Raw genomic sequence first — 14,983 nt, forward strand, 5'->3', positions numbered from 1 at the left:
GCTGTATGGTCATAAGCAAATTACCTAACCTCTCTGAAGCTCAGTTTTCTCAAAGTAAGATTGGACTAAAAATAGGATTATTAGTTTAATTGATTTATGTGTGTCATGAGGATTTAATGAGGTAATAGATATATAAAATATCAGTATTAATATTTGGTGTTTATTGTTGAAGCTGCTCAGCCATCACTGTCTTTGGTTGAAGGGAAACAGCTTTTGCGTTCTACTCTCAACTCAGCCTCATGAGTATGCACAGATTGCTTGTTTGTTTTTCTTTTAAGGAAGACAATGGTGTAAAATTGGTTGATCCTTTGGGTGAAATGTTGGCACCATCCTGGGAGGAACATGCCACCTGTTTAGCAAACGCTGAGGAACAAGATATGCAGAGAGTGCTTATTGACATCAGCGAGAAAGAAGCTGTGAATCTGCAACAGGATGCCTTTGTAGTTATTGGTAGAGACACCAGGTGATGATAAGAGTTACTGGTTAAAAAAAAAAAAAAAAAAAAAAAAAAGCTTTGGGAACGTGATATAAACGATTGTATCAGTTTTAATCCAAGACAAATGGAAAGAAGTAAAGTGGAACTACCCTGAGTTGCATGTCTACCTGCATGACGTTTTTAGTAGGATGTAGTAGCTAAGTCACAATTGCAGCTTGGGGTTTGGAGTCTGACTCTGGTTCGAAACCCTACTCCAAAATCCAAGCTGCAGAATAATATATGGAAAATACTTCCTGACACAAGAGAAGCACTAAATAAATGCCTCCCACTCCCTCTGTAGGCTTTTTTTTCTTCCCTACAGAGTCATAACACATGATCTGAACTCAGTATTTTTAAAGATTTACTTTGTAATCTGTGTTGTTATTGTTTCAAATATTTATATGATTTTTCCATGCTGAAGCTCATTGAAAAGTATAATATTATTTTGCAGCTTTTGCCTTCCTTAACAAAAATGTATTTTTGTAAAATATTAGATGAAAAGTATACTTAGCAATAGTAGCATTTCCTTTTGCATAAGGTCTGATTTTAACCTGAGATTCTTTCAAAAGGAAATTTCTACTCAGTCTCCAATACCTGGACTGGTTTTTCTTACCCTCTGTTGTGTTACCAGAGGGTTTTCCAGATACCGATGATAGTAGCGGAAATAGCCAAGTAACTTATGTTCTGAAGTACGTTATCCCACCACAGTAAAGCCATCCCACATGTATTTGGTTCTTAACTATTAACTACTCTAAGTGACAAAACATCTTTTCCCACAAGGCAGTTTTTTTTTTTTTTTTAATTTTTTTGACATGGAGTCTTGCTCTGTCACCAGGCTGGAGTGCAGTGGCACAATCTTGGCTCATTGCGCCCTCCACCTGCCGAGGTCAAGCGATTCTCCTGCCTCAGCCTCCCAAGTACCTGGGACCACAGGTGTGTGCCACCACGCCCAGCTAATTTTTGTATTTTTTAGTAGAGATGGCGTTTCACCATATTGACCAGGATGGTCTCGATCTCGTGGTGCACCTGCCTCGGCCTCCCAAGTGCTGGTATCACAGGTGTGAGTCACTGTGCCTGTCTAAGGCAGTTTTTTAATCTGTTTTATTTTCAGATAGATAATTTGTTCTGACTTTACAAAATGGAAAACAGGTTCTTTATCCTTGGTGGCTTAATACAAGAACTGTCTTATACATACTGTGTATATTCCGTGTTTATTGTTACTGTTCTTAGAGTTCAGACATGTTGCTATAATCAAACTTGAAAAGGTATTTGGGTATGGTGTGGTTAAGAGTGTCCTTTATTTTATAAATTCATTTAAAAGCCAAAATTTTTCCAAGAACTAAGTTGCGAAAGGTTATTGGAAAATGCTTCTAATTTACCAGTATCTTCAGAGTTTATAGCTTTCAGTTCAGATACAAGGAACTTATTATTTTGAAATTTGTGACATGTAATTTTGGCATTTGCTTGCAGAACCAGCAACCCTGCCAGTTTCCGGATGGGATATATTATTTTCTTCCTTTTCTTTCCTAGGCCCAGCAGTGAGAAACTTTCACAATCTGTAATAGATGGTGTGACTGTTCTGGGAGGTCAATTCCATGGTATGTAGTTATCCTGAGTTGGAAATTAAACAATCTTTAAAAAACTTTTATTTACAGAAGTAATGTATGTTTATTTAGAAAAGTGTGAAAATACAGATGAACAAAAAAATGTTTAAAAAATGAACTCCTGGATACAAAATACTAACTTTAAAAATAATCTTCCAGGTCGTTTCTGGGCAGGCATGTTTTGTTTTACCTATGGCAGTACTATAGGAGATTATAGGTGGGAAATTCTGAACAAATACAACTTCCTTTACTTTGGTAAGGCTGAATTTCCTCAAATAAAAACCTTTTTAAGTACTTGAAGATGATCATTCTGGGGAGCTTTGTCAATATTAGGTTTTCACTAATAGCTGGTCTCCTGTGAAATCAGCTGTTACCTGTCAAGTAGTGATGGGCAATATCTTTGACAGGTAGTTCTTTATGTTATATCAAATGACAGAGAATTAAATGAAACAACACACTAGGATCCCCTTCTCACCCTTTGTCTATTGTGAAGGCACTGCCTCCACTATGTTTTGAGGTGAATATTTTCCTGGTGTGAGATCTTTCTCATCAAAACAAACATCCACTCTTGACCTTTGAAACCTCCTTTGACCGAGTTCTGACTGTGTTCCCTTCCTGCACAGTCAGTCTGGCCTCTGCTGAGGGCTTGCTCTGCTTACCTTGTCTGTTTCCTCCTCTTCTGTCATTCTTCAGCCTTCTGCAGGTGAGTCTCTATCCTTACGTCTCCGTGAAATAAATGTCTCCCCAACCCACCCCTGGCATCCATCTGCATTGTTATTGCCAAATCTTGTGGATATTGTAAAGTAGGGATTCTTAACCAGGGACCTCTGTGGCATGTCTGGGACTGCTGCAGAGGACCTGTGGACCTCATGATACGATGTACAGAGTGTTGTCTGCAGAAGCGCTTTCCCTGGGAGTGTACAAGTACCTCTGCTCAGATACTCAGAGGGGGCTGTGATCTAAAAATAATTTTAATAATTTATGCTTTAAAGTTCTTACAGTTGAAGTCTTTGTAGCTTTCCATAATGTTAAAGTTCTTTCTTTGAGCTTCTACTTGGCCACTATTCCATATTGGTCTTCTCTGTTGGCTCCTCTTCTGTCTCTTTCGGGGAGGACATTCCTTGGGACTCTCTTTCATTCTGCATGATTTCTGAATGATTATCTCTACTGCTATAGCTTGAGCTACCTTATTTATTTATTTATTTATTTATATATTGTTTGAGATGGAGTCTCACTCTGTCGCCAGGCTGGAGTGCAGTGGCTTAATCTCAGCTCACTGCAACCTCCGACTCCCTGGTTCAAGTGATTCTCCTGCCTCAGCCTCCTGAGTAGCTGGGATTACAGGCATGTGCCACCACACCTGGCTAATTTTTGTATTAGTAGAGACGGGCTTTCATCATGTTGGCCAGACTGGTCTTGATCTCCTGACCTCGTGATCCGCCTACCTTGGCCTCCCAAAGTGCTGGGATTACAGGCATGAGCTACCGTGCCTGGCCTCATTCATTTATTAATTCATCAAACATGTTTTACTACCTGCTGTGTACCTCCCTCTAGTGGTCTGTTTCTGTTTCACTGTGTATCACAACCCATAGTAAGAAACCCATTATGTGTCATGACATGTCAATGTGTGCTTGTATGTATAACTGAAATAATAGTTTGAATAAACAATGCTCATCCTTCCTACATGACATGCAATCATCTGTTTAAAATGCACAAATGCTGGTTTGTGTCTCAGTAAATTCCATGGCCCATTGGCAGGCTGTGGCCTGCAATTTGTAAAGCATTGGTCTGAGTGGTGTCCTCCCTTAGGTGGCCTGCTTCTGTCTCGTGTTCACCTTGCCCCAAACTATTCTTTCTGTCATTCCCAGAATGGTTGTCTTTTTCAGCATTTTCATTCTATCTCTAGAACCATCACTCTTCTAGTGTTTTAGTCTAGAAAATGTTGAGGGTAATTATTTAAAGCTTTCCTTCATTTCTCTCTTCAGCTTAGTGTATTTCAGGAAATGAAAAACGGCTAATGTAGGGAGAATGGGGGTTAGGAGAAGAGTAGGGAGGTAAGGTGGGCTAATTCATATGAAACCTTGGAGGTCATGGCAAGAACCTGGGCTCTATTCCAGATGCAGTGGGACTCCATTGAAGGATTTTATGCAAGAGAGTGATATGATCACATTTTTCATTTAAGCCAGTCCCTCTGTTTGTCGTAGAGAGAAGGGAAAGGAGAGTTGTAAGAAGGAAAGAGACCAGCTAGGCCACTCTTGAAAAATTAGTATTGCATTCAAAGGATTTTGTGGTATATGGGGAGAACAGAACTGTGAAGAACACGTTCCAGGTTTCTGAGTTGATGAGTTGGATAGATAATCCTTTTCATTGGGTACATAAACTAGTCATTTAGTAAATGTTTCTTTAGTAATTTTGATATTGGTCATAAAATTATTTTGTTTCTTCCGTTAGCATGTCTTTTAGAATAATGGGTTCCTCTAGTAAACACTTCCATTAAGCTAACCTAAGATCTTATTTGCATTTTTTGAGCTTCTCCATCTCCTCCCATCTCATCATTATACCAGAGCTAAGGTTGCCTTCATAAGGTACCATTTCTATTAAATCACTTCAGGGCTCAAGAATTTAAAGTGACTCCTTTTTGCCTCCAGTCAAATTGTTGTGTTTGAGGTTCAGGTCCAACTGACAGGTTTAGTCACTGAATATTTACTTATTGGTTACTGGTCCAGCTTTGCTATCCATTTTTCTTTGTTTTTTGCTCATGGTGCTTTTCTTATAAGTTAGCTATGTTTAACTGTAAGCTGGTTTTCTTTCTTTTTTTTTTTTTTTTTGAAAATTACGGGATGTTTTTGAGGTTTACAATGAAAGTACAGTCCTTTGGTAAAGTTTAGTCTTTGGCTTCTGCTGGGTACCTGGGGCACTGGCTGGGTTCACTTTAAATTGATTCATGACAGGCCGGGCATGGTGGCTCACACCTGTAATCCCAGCATTTTGGGAGGCCGAGGTGGGTGGATCATTTGAGGTCAGGAGTTTGAGACCAGTCTGGCCAACATGGTGAAACCCTGTCTGTACTAAAAATACAAAAATTAGCCAGGTGTGGTGGTAGGCACCTGTAATCCCAGCTACTTGGGAGGCTGAGGCAGGAGAATCCCTTGAGCCTGGGAGGTAGAGGTTGTAGTGAGCTGAGATTGTGCCAGTGCCCTCCAGCCTGAGCGATACGGCGAAACTCCATCTCAAAAAAAAAAAAATCATAACAAAGTTCCTTTGGACTCCTGCGGTTATGTATGTTTGGGCAGGATATTCATGCGAGGGCCTGTGCTTGGTAATAGCTCTTCAAGAATGGGTTTTCCCCTCTTCCCTGCTTAGTGTTAAGATAACTATTGTGGGAATGGTGACATGGGGTGATTAATTTCTGACTCATCCTCACACTGAAGGTATAGTTCTTTGGGATTTCAGCTTCATGAGAGTCTTCTACTGGGTTCTGCATCTTAGATCACCGTGGGCTTTTTTTCTCTGAAAACTGTAGCTCAATTTCTAGTTTAGAGGAATTAATTCAGAACAAAACTGGCTTCCAGACTAGCTTAGATCTTGAAGTTCTTGCCTTCAGGTATGTTTCGGCCTGATAATTCTGTAACTTGTCTGCACTGTAGTTCTTTTTAAAAGGAGATTTTTGTCTTTTATCTAGCATTTTAGTTGTTTCCAGGAGGATGATTCATCTGAATTATGTAGTTTGCAATGTTACTGGAAACAGAACTCAATTATTACTTGTCTATATTGCTTTATATTTACATTATTACTTGTTTATATGTAGTGATTTTTTTTTTTTTTTTGGCTACTAATGGTCATTTATATTTCTTTTTAAGATCATTTTTATGTTTTCTGAGATGTCTGAGATGACAAAAAAGGATTTGTCACCCTGAAATTCCTACGTATGAATGCATTTAAACTTTTTTCTCTTTGTTAAGAAATGTGGTGAATTGCTTTTTGTATTTCTACGACAGATTATGGCTTGTTAACAACACCCCAGCTGCACTACATGGTGTATTGTCGAAACACGGGTGGCCGATATGGAAAGGCAACTATAGAAGGTTACTACCAGAAACTCTCTAAGGCTTTTGTGGAACTCACCAAACAGGTGAAAAGTTTATTGAACATGGTTAGAGTTCAAACAAATGAATAAAGTAACATAGTCTACTGAACAGATTATCTTTTTGTCATGCCTCCTCCTTCCTTTTCCAAAAATGCTGCATATCTCCTTTTTTGTTTTGCTCTAGGGCTACTCAAGGTTCTGGTCTATGTATCCTGCTAACTTACATTGGTGTGTACTTGGCAAAGCACATAGTACATTCTGAGATCCTTTGGGGAAGAAAACATGGTGGGGGTCTTGACGATGGTTATCATAAGTATTCATTCAGATGAATTTGATCTCAGTTAATGTAGGTGCTATTGGCTTAATACCTGAGGCATCTACTGTTGAGATTTTCTTCTAGGTATATTGGCTTGTTAAATGTGGAGAGATTTGAGAAGTATAATTCATTTGATCAACAAATACTGAGTGTATGTCCTTACCAGGCACAATTAACTAAAAGCCCTTGCTCTCATAGAACTTAAAATTTGGGGTGAGGATAGCTGGGAGAGGAGACAATTAGAAAAAAAACAAATCTGCCTGATGATGTTACATACTATAAAAAGGATGACATGTCATTACTGCCCATTTGTCTGTGTGCTTATTCTTGCATTTGAATGGCTGCCTTGTAATACTACTTTTAAGGGACCCTGTTAATTGAGACTAAATTTTAATAAAGCTCTATGCTATCAGTTGTTCAATCAGCGAAACTCTTCTATTGTTCCAGGTGTTTTTATTGTTAGCTTTTTTTTTTTTTTTTTTTTTTTTTTGAGATGGAGTCTCGCTCTGTCGCCCAGGCGGGAGTGCAGTGGCCGAATCTCAGCTCACTGCAAGCTCCGCCTCCCGGGTTTACGCGATTCTGCTGCGTCAGCCTCCCGAGTAGATGGGACTACCACCTCGCCTGGGTAGTTTTTTTGTACTTTTTTAGTGGAGACGGGGTTTCACCATGTTAGCCAGGATGGTCTCGATCTCCTGACCTCGTGATCCGCCCGTCTCGGCCTCCCAAAGTGCTGGGATTACAGGCTTGAGCCACCGCGCCCGGCCTGTTCCAGGTGTTTTTAAATTTTACTTTAGTGTTTTATAATTTTAAAAATTGATAAAATTATTTATAATTGATAAAATTTAAAAATTAAAATAGATGAGTTAACTGAATATTTACATATGCACATATGTATATATGCTTTATATTTCACATTTATTTTTATAACTTGAAATTTTTCTTCCATGTGTCTTTTTCCTTTGTAGGCTTCCTGCAGTGGAGATGAATACAGATCACTCAAGGTCGACTGTGCAAATGGCATAGGGGCCCTGAAGCTAAGGGAAATGGAACATTACTTCTCACAGGGCTTGTCAGTTCAGCTGTTTAATGATGGGTCCAAGGGGAAACTCAATCATTTATGTGGAGCTGACTTTGTGAAAAGTCATCAGAAACCTCCACAGGGTATGTCGTACTAGCACTGTAAAAATTTGTTTTTAATGCTCTTTGAGGCCAATCTCACTTATAAACGAAGGTGGTAAAGTGAGTTAAGAATCATGCAGCTAGTCCTGGCTCTGCCACATTTAGACACTGAGAAATCTTCCCATTCTCAGAGCAATTGAAACATGGTCTGCTCTCTCTGCCTGTAAATCACACCACTCCTCATAGTCTACAGGAAATCAGGTGGGAAAAGCAAAGTCAGGAAATGGCATTCTAGAGCAGTGGTTCTCAAACTGGCATGCATCAGAATCACTTTGAGGGCTTGTTAGCACACAGATTCCTGGGCTCCACTTCTGAGTTTCTGGAGGTCTGGCATAGGATTTGCATATGATAGAAATTTGCATTTCTTTTTTTTTTTTTTTCTTTTTTTTTTGAGACGGAGTCTTGCTCTGTCGCCCAGGCAGGAGTGCAGTGGAGTGGCTGGATCTCAGCTCACTGCAAGCTCCGCCTCCCGGGTTTACGCCATTCTCCTGCCTCAGCCTCCTGAGTAGCTGGGACTACAGGCACCCGCCACCTTGCCCGGCTAGTTTTTTGTATTTTTTAGTAGAGACGGGGTTTCACCATGTTAGCCAGGATGGTCTCGATCTCCTGACCTCATGATCTGCCCGTCTCGGCCTCCCAAAGTGCTGGGATTACAGGCTTGAGCCATCGCGCCTGGCCTAGAAATTTGCATTTCTATCAAGTTTGCAGGCTTTGTTCATGGTGCTTGTCTGGGGATCCCTTTTGGAGAATCAGATCTAGAGGGTAGCATAGTAAGTATTATTAGATACCTTATCTGAATTAGATATACTATGGAAAGCGAATGTAACTGCTTATACAGTTGTTAGTAATCAGTGTTTTCCACTCAGTGCAGAATAGGAGGAGGAACTTTTCTTCAGATTTTAGTTGTAGTAAGAGGTGTTCTGGATTTATCTGCATTATAGACCCTACATTATTTGCTTAGGACAAACCTGACTTGCAGTTATGTTTTGTTTGGCTGCATTTGTGTGTTTGTCGTGTGCCACTGTTTAAAAATTCTGTGACTTCTCTTACATATTGGAATCTCTAGCATCTCTTTACCAAAATCAGAAAATGTTCATACATAGCATTAGTCCACTGCAGTCAGATAGATGCTGCCCCCCTTAAATAGGACATGCATTCTAGAACTCTATAGACTTCATCATCCAGTTACCTCATTCATTCATGTTATTATGCCTTACTTAATAAGCATTTAAAATGTCAGTGTAGTCAACCAATTTGAGCTCCTTTTCATTAAATTGCTTGTTTTGACATTTACTTGACAGTTCAGTTCTGCCATTTATTTATCCATTTATTAAATACTGAGCTCTTACTCTCTATGCTCTAGGCTTTGGGACTACAGTATGAACAAAACCATAGTCCTTGCTTTCTTGAAGCTTGCATCATGTCCTTTCGTCAATCTTATGATCCCATCCCTGACAAAAGCCTTTTACTTCTTAGTTGCCTCATGTTGGATTTGTCACTCTGCTGCTGTCATGGCTAAGGAATAGCGAAATTTTCTAATAAATTTGATGCTACAATTGCTGAGATTTCAGCAACTTTATGTAAATTTCATAAGCCAGTTATCTCTCAAAGTTATAATTCTTTGCTCGTAATTACCAGTGTTTCTTTTTATTGGTGGTATGAACAAATAAAAATCATTTCTGTAGAATTAAAGCACATACCTCATCTAGTGCTGATTATTTTTTCTATGTAAAGGAGATCACGGTGCTAGGTAAATTACATTCAGAAATGTAGCTTTCAAAAAAACTTTATGGGATACCTGTCTAGCCAAACCAACCTGCTTATAAAATGGAATTTTATAATAGTAGTATAGCAAATTTCAGCATAGATTTTGAATGCTCCTTTTTTCACTTTGCAGTGAAAGAATTTGACCTGTAAAAATCACTAATAAACTATGCACTATTTAAAAATTATATACTATTTAAAGATTAAGACATTGATTTTTAGGAGGATAATTTTAAGAGAAAATTCTAAAACTCTTTATAATAAATTCTTAGACTGAAATGCATGTAAATTATCCTGTGTGCTAGGAATGGAAATTAAGTCCAATGAAAGATGCTGTTCTTTTGATGGAGATGCAGACAGAATTGTTTATTACTACCATGATGCAGATGGCCACTTTCATCTCATAGATGGAGACAAGATAGCAACGTTAATTAGCAGTTTCCTTAAAGAGCTCCTGGTGGAGGTATGGTGGGGGGATTGGCTACCCTCTAAAACAAGACTTAGTGAAATAGTTCCATATTTTATTGTTATTTGTCAGAAAGGTAAATTATGACAAATTCTTTACATTAGTGGGCAGAAAATTCAAAAAAGAGCAGTGGTAATACCCAGTCATTTGAACATTTGAGGCTTTGGAACCTGAAGGTACTCTTTTCTTCCTTATACTGGCCGAGTTTTGTGATTTGAAGCTTTAGGAAGTTTTGCTTCCATCATAATTGAAACTTTGATGAGAGTTCTGTAGTCACTCCATAAAAGCCCTAAATTCTAAGAGGAAATCTCATCATCTGATATATTAACTGATTATGATAAGCTTAGTAATGTGAGATTTGTTTCATTTTGCTATATTAGAAATAAATCTCAGGCTAGCTTTAAGTACACAACGTAACTGGAAATTTCCAGGCTGGGGTGCAGGGGCGCGATCTCGGCTCATTGCAACCTCTGCCTCCTGGGCTCAAGCAATTCTTCTGCCTCAGCCTCCCAAGTAGCTGGGATTACAGGTGCATGCCACCACACCTGGCTAATTTTTGTATTTTTAGTAGAGATGGGGTTTCACTATGTTGGCCAGGCTGGTCTCGAACTCTTGACCTCAGTTGATCCACCCACCTTGGCCTCCCAAAGTGCTGGGATTACAGGCATGAGCCACTGTGCCTGGCCAGATACTTTTATTTAAAAAATTAAAGAGGTGAGGATCAGGAGGATTTCTCATGGAATTGCTTTAAATAGTGCTCAAATGTATTTTAGGGTTTTTTCCTGGTATACATGTAAATTTTCAGTCAGACATTTATGGCATAAACTAAGGCACAACTGAACTGACTGATAATTTTGTTAGCCTTTAGAACTCTCATTATATTTGTTTTCGTAGACGATACTTTTGATGGCAAGTTAAGTATCACTGTTTTTGTCTAGATTGGAGAAAGTTTGAATATTGGTGTTGTACAAACTGCATATGCAAATGGAAGTTCAACACGGTATCTTGAAGAAGTTATGAAGGTATTGAACCATTTTTGTTTTCTGGTAGTTTCTTAATTAGTATCATGTTTCTGTGAGGAAGATACTGCCTTCATAAAAGTGATTATGTTGTAGTGCATGAAGCTGAGCTGCTGTTCATGTGAAGGTAAAGAGATATAAATAAGAAAAAATTTAATTTCCTTGATGAAAAAAGGAAAACTTCTTTCCTTTTCTTGGAGTTTTCCTTTAGAAAACTTGTGAATTCTTTCTCTGCACCTTTGTAATGAATGTAAATCTTTCTAAAGGCCTAATAAGCCAGTTTTACAGCTCAGGAATATTTTTGTTTAAGGTCCTAGAGTCACCAACTTCAAATATAAACATCAAGGAAGATAGCTCACCTATCTCCCAGTCGCAGGAGAGTTTAACTTAGGTGTTTGGGTCCAATTTGCAACTATCTACCTGTCACAGAGTTACGAAAAGTTTTATTACTCCCTTAGAGAAGGGCGGTTAACACAGGTGGCCATCCCTATTACCAGGTAAGTTTAGGATAGACATGTGTGACAAGTGGTGGTGTCAAGTTTTCGTGTTTGAGGACTAGTGTTAAAGAAAAAATAATTCATAACACTTGTTAAAATAGTAAAGCAGACTTGATTCAGGACTGTTGTGATAGGTACAGGGACTAACATGATGGAGTTTTGCAGTGATAGGAGAAAGATTGGGCTCAACTCCAAATATAGTAAGGAAAAGTGGGGTTTTATAGCCAAGGAGCAGGGTGTGTGGGGGCAGGTGGTGGTCAGTGGATGAAAAATTACTGAGAGGAAACATGAGGATAAGTGGGTGGTATTTTGGCTAAACTGATCTAACAGGACTTTTGCTGAAGGTAGGCCAGGGCGGTCACATACTACCTGGGGGATGGTGGAGAATAAGAACTCAGATCAGATGTCACGAGTGGTCATATATCAGGATGAGGGATTCTCGCTAAGCTCACTTAGCATGATTCTTATTAAAATCGGGCTATTGGAAGACAAGCCTAAGGACAATGCCTAGTCAGGCTTAGGTGAGCCTGACTAAAGTTGGTCAAGGAGAAAATTTTTGTCATTAGCCATCTTTTATCTTAGGAAATTGGATTGGAATGTGTCTGCTGGTTATATTAAAGAGTGAGCATTTATCTTTGCTATCTCTTAGCAGATTAGCTTGTGATTGAACATCAGTTTGGCTTAATACTTATTCAGTAATAAAACTGTTTCTTGCCCTTCTTTTTTTTTTGGAGAGGTTTTCTGGAGTGGTGGGAGATTGTGTTTCTAATTATTTCTCCAGTGTCCACCAGATGACCACTCTTGGCACCACACTGCTTGATTGGAGAGTTACCAGGGTTCATGGACAAAACTGGAAGCCTGTTTGTCTATATTTTCTCATTAATGAGCAGTTCTCCAACTTTTTTGTACTTTGTTTCAAGTTTTGGCATTTATACTAGTTTTAGTTACCTTTCCATTCTCTAGAAAGCAGGAATTATAAAGTCAGATTCCTGCAGAATTTGGACAGGTAAAGTGAATGAGGGCAGCAGGTGGCTAAAAACAGGGAAGTGTGCCAGATGATGTCAACTGTAGTCACACTCTTCAAGAGAAGCAGGAAATCTGAATTTTCATGTGAATTTCCAACTTTTTGTAAAAGAAACAGTGTCTGACTGAAAATTTACATGTATACCAGGAAAAAAGCCTAAAAAAGAAACAGTGGCTGAGCAAAACGAAATATATCTTGAGGCCGCTAGTTTATTCCCTCATTTTAATATATGGTTATAATAAGCTCATTCAAGGGATTCCATCTGGGGCCCATTTGCCTGCCTTTCACAGGGATTGGGTTATTTCACAGTACTTGGGTTATTGCTTTAGTATTTTCATTTTCTGTCTTAAACATGTATTACAGATAAAATAACCTAGTTTAAGAAACTGTTACTTCTCAACTCACTGTCTTCCAGATGAAATATTTTTAGCCCTTGCCATTCCTGAGGTCTCCTACATCCAGTCGAATGCTGATCTTTCTTTTGCAGTTTTTCTACTATCAGTCTTTCCTTAACCATTCTTAAAGCTCTTTCAGATCCATCCATTCTTGACTTTCCCTATTCACTGTTGCTGATCCAGCCACTATTTCTTACTGGGATTAGTCCTAGAAGCCTCCTGATTCCATTTCTTAACCTTCTCATTGAACTTGCCGCTATTTGTAAACGAAGTTTTATTGGAATAGAGCTATGTTGATTTGTTTATGTATGGTCTGTGGCTGCTTTTGCACTGTAATGGCAGAATAATTGTGACAGAGACCATATGGCCTGCAAAGCCTAAAATATTTACTGTCTGGCCTGTTACAGAAAAAGCTTGCAATTCTGCTCTAAGCTATTCTGCACACTGTAGCTAAACAGCTTTCTGAAACTGTTAGGTCATGTCATGCCCCCACTTGTAATTTTTCGTGTCTTATAAGGAGACCCTCATCTCTCTCACCGTGCTTTACCCCTGGACACGTGCTTCCAGAGTGTGTTCACACTCCCATTGTATACATACCATTTTGTATTTTAATGCTTAATCGTCTTCCTCACTGGACTCGGCCCCAGTATGTTTTGATCCCCTTTGTGTCTCTGGGATACTCGGTATGCAAGGAACATTTGACATCTGAGTAATTGCTGTATTTCTTTAAATGCATGTGTTATAGGTACCTGTCTATTGCACTAAGACTGGTGTAAAACATTTGCACCACAAGGCTCAAGAGTTTGACATTGGAGTTTATTTTGAAGCAAATGGGCATGGCACTGTAAGTTCTCTTAATTACATTTGGCCTTAGGTGGCACCTTTATAATGAGATTTCTGTATCTGGGAGGTAATAATAGGTAATATTGTACTTTGTTGAAATAATTGGATATGACAAAAAGATCCTTTGGTTATCTTATATATTGATGTATTATGAAACTGTGATACTCTCTTACTTGGTAATGATTCTTCTTTCAATGTGAAGAGATACACTAAGGTGTTTTGAATAGTTTTTTTTTTTTAATTTTACAGTTCTTAATTTTGTTATAAGCATGTTGTCTATGCACTTTTCGGCTGGCCATAGGAGAGGAAAAGAAAAATTAAGTCGCTATGGTGAATTGCAAAGTGTTGGAAAGTTGATAATTGATAAGAAATGAAAATGAATTTAAGGTAACTAGTGATAGGCATATAAAATGTTTCAATTTATATTTTACATAAAATTACATTTTAAAGTGTATAGTTAAGTAGTTTTTTGTAGATTCATAATGTTCAGAATATTTTAAAAATGTTTTTATACTCACCTCATTTAATGAATGCACTTGAGGTGGCTATCAGAACATTTGAATCTAAGCCGAATAATTTTCCTCATTAATTTAAATTGGCTTTTGGAGGGCATAAATATAAAAAGGGGAAAAATAAGTTCCTGCAAAATGCAATTAAGATATAGCTTTAGTGATCTAATGGAGAAGTTGGTAAATTATTTTCTAAAGGGTAGACAGTAAATATTTTTGGATTTTCAGGCCATAAGGTCTCTGTTACAGCTGCTCAACTCTGCTGATCTAGCTTAAATGAATGGGTGTGGTTGTGTTCCAGTAAAACTTTACAAAAACAGGTGACTAGCCTGTGCCTTATTTTATCAAGAAAAATGTATTTCATCAAGTAGTTGAGCATAGTATGCTAATCTTGCTCAGTATTAGGCCTCTAGAAGGCAATAAAAAAGATGGGTAAGGTATTTTCAAATGAGGTAAGACTCTTGAGGAGCATGATGAATTATATACTGTAATGACTATCCATGATATTATTTGCCATATTTTGATAAATACTAGGAACTCTTAATTTTGCCTAGCTCATACCCTTAAGTTTTAGAATAAAACTGTACTAGTCGCAATGAATTATTTCCTTCAAAGTATAAAGGATACAGACAGGCTCTAAGTAACCTGGTTGCACAGAAATGATTTAGCTGGTTGAAGGGAAAACATGAACTTACTGTGTGTGTTCGCCTCTTGTCAAGGTGGTGTTTTCTTTGTAATCAGATGTTTAAATTTTTATAGCCAGTTATATAATCCACAAATAAAATTTTTCCCCAAGTACTATCCT

General features: G+C 38.3%; 1 protein-coding gene across 4 annotated transcripts in view; it reads left to right on the forward strand.

The window, feature by feature from the left end:
• Positions 1-14,983, forward strand: part of PGM3 (phosphoglucomutase 3) — a 28,854-nt gene that overhangs the window by 4,213 nt on the left and 9,658 nt on the right. For all 4 annotated transcript variants that reach the window (XM_038002208.2, XM_008006454.3, XM_008006455.3 and 1 more), the window contains exons 3-9: positions 279-463; positions 2,006-2,073; positions 6,078-6,211; positions 7,448-7,643; positions 9,731-9,888; positions 10,830-10,913; positions 13,572-13,670. In XM_038002208.2, the coding sequence (XP_037858136.1) occupies positions 279-463; positions 2,006-2,073; positions 6,078-6,211; positions 7,448-7,643; positions 9,731-9,888; positions 10,830-10,913; positions 13,572-13,670 (924 nt within the window). The remainder of the gene's footprint in view (positions 1-278; positions 464-2,005; positions 2,074-6,077; positions 6,212-7,447; positions 7,644-9,730; positions 9,889-10,829; positions 10,914-13,571; positions 13,671-14,983) is intronic.

This window comes from Chlorocebus sabaeus, chromosome 13, assembly GCF_047675955.1.
Source record: "Chlorocebus sabaeus isolate Y175 chromosome 13, mChlSab1.0.hap1, whole genome shotgun sequence".
NCBI classification, from domain to species: domain Eukaryota; kingdom Metazoa; phylum Chordata; class Mammalia; order Primates; family Cercopithecidae; genus Chlorocebus; species Chlorocebus sabaeus.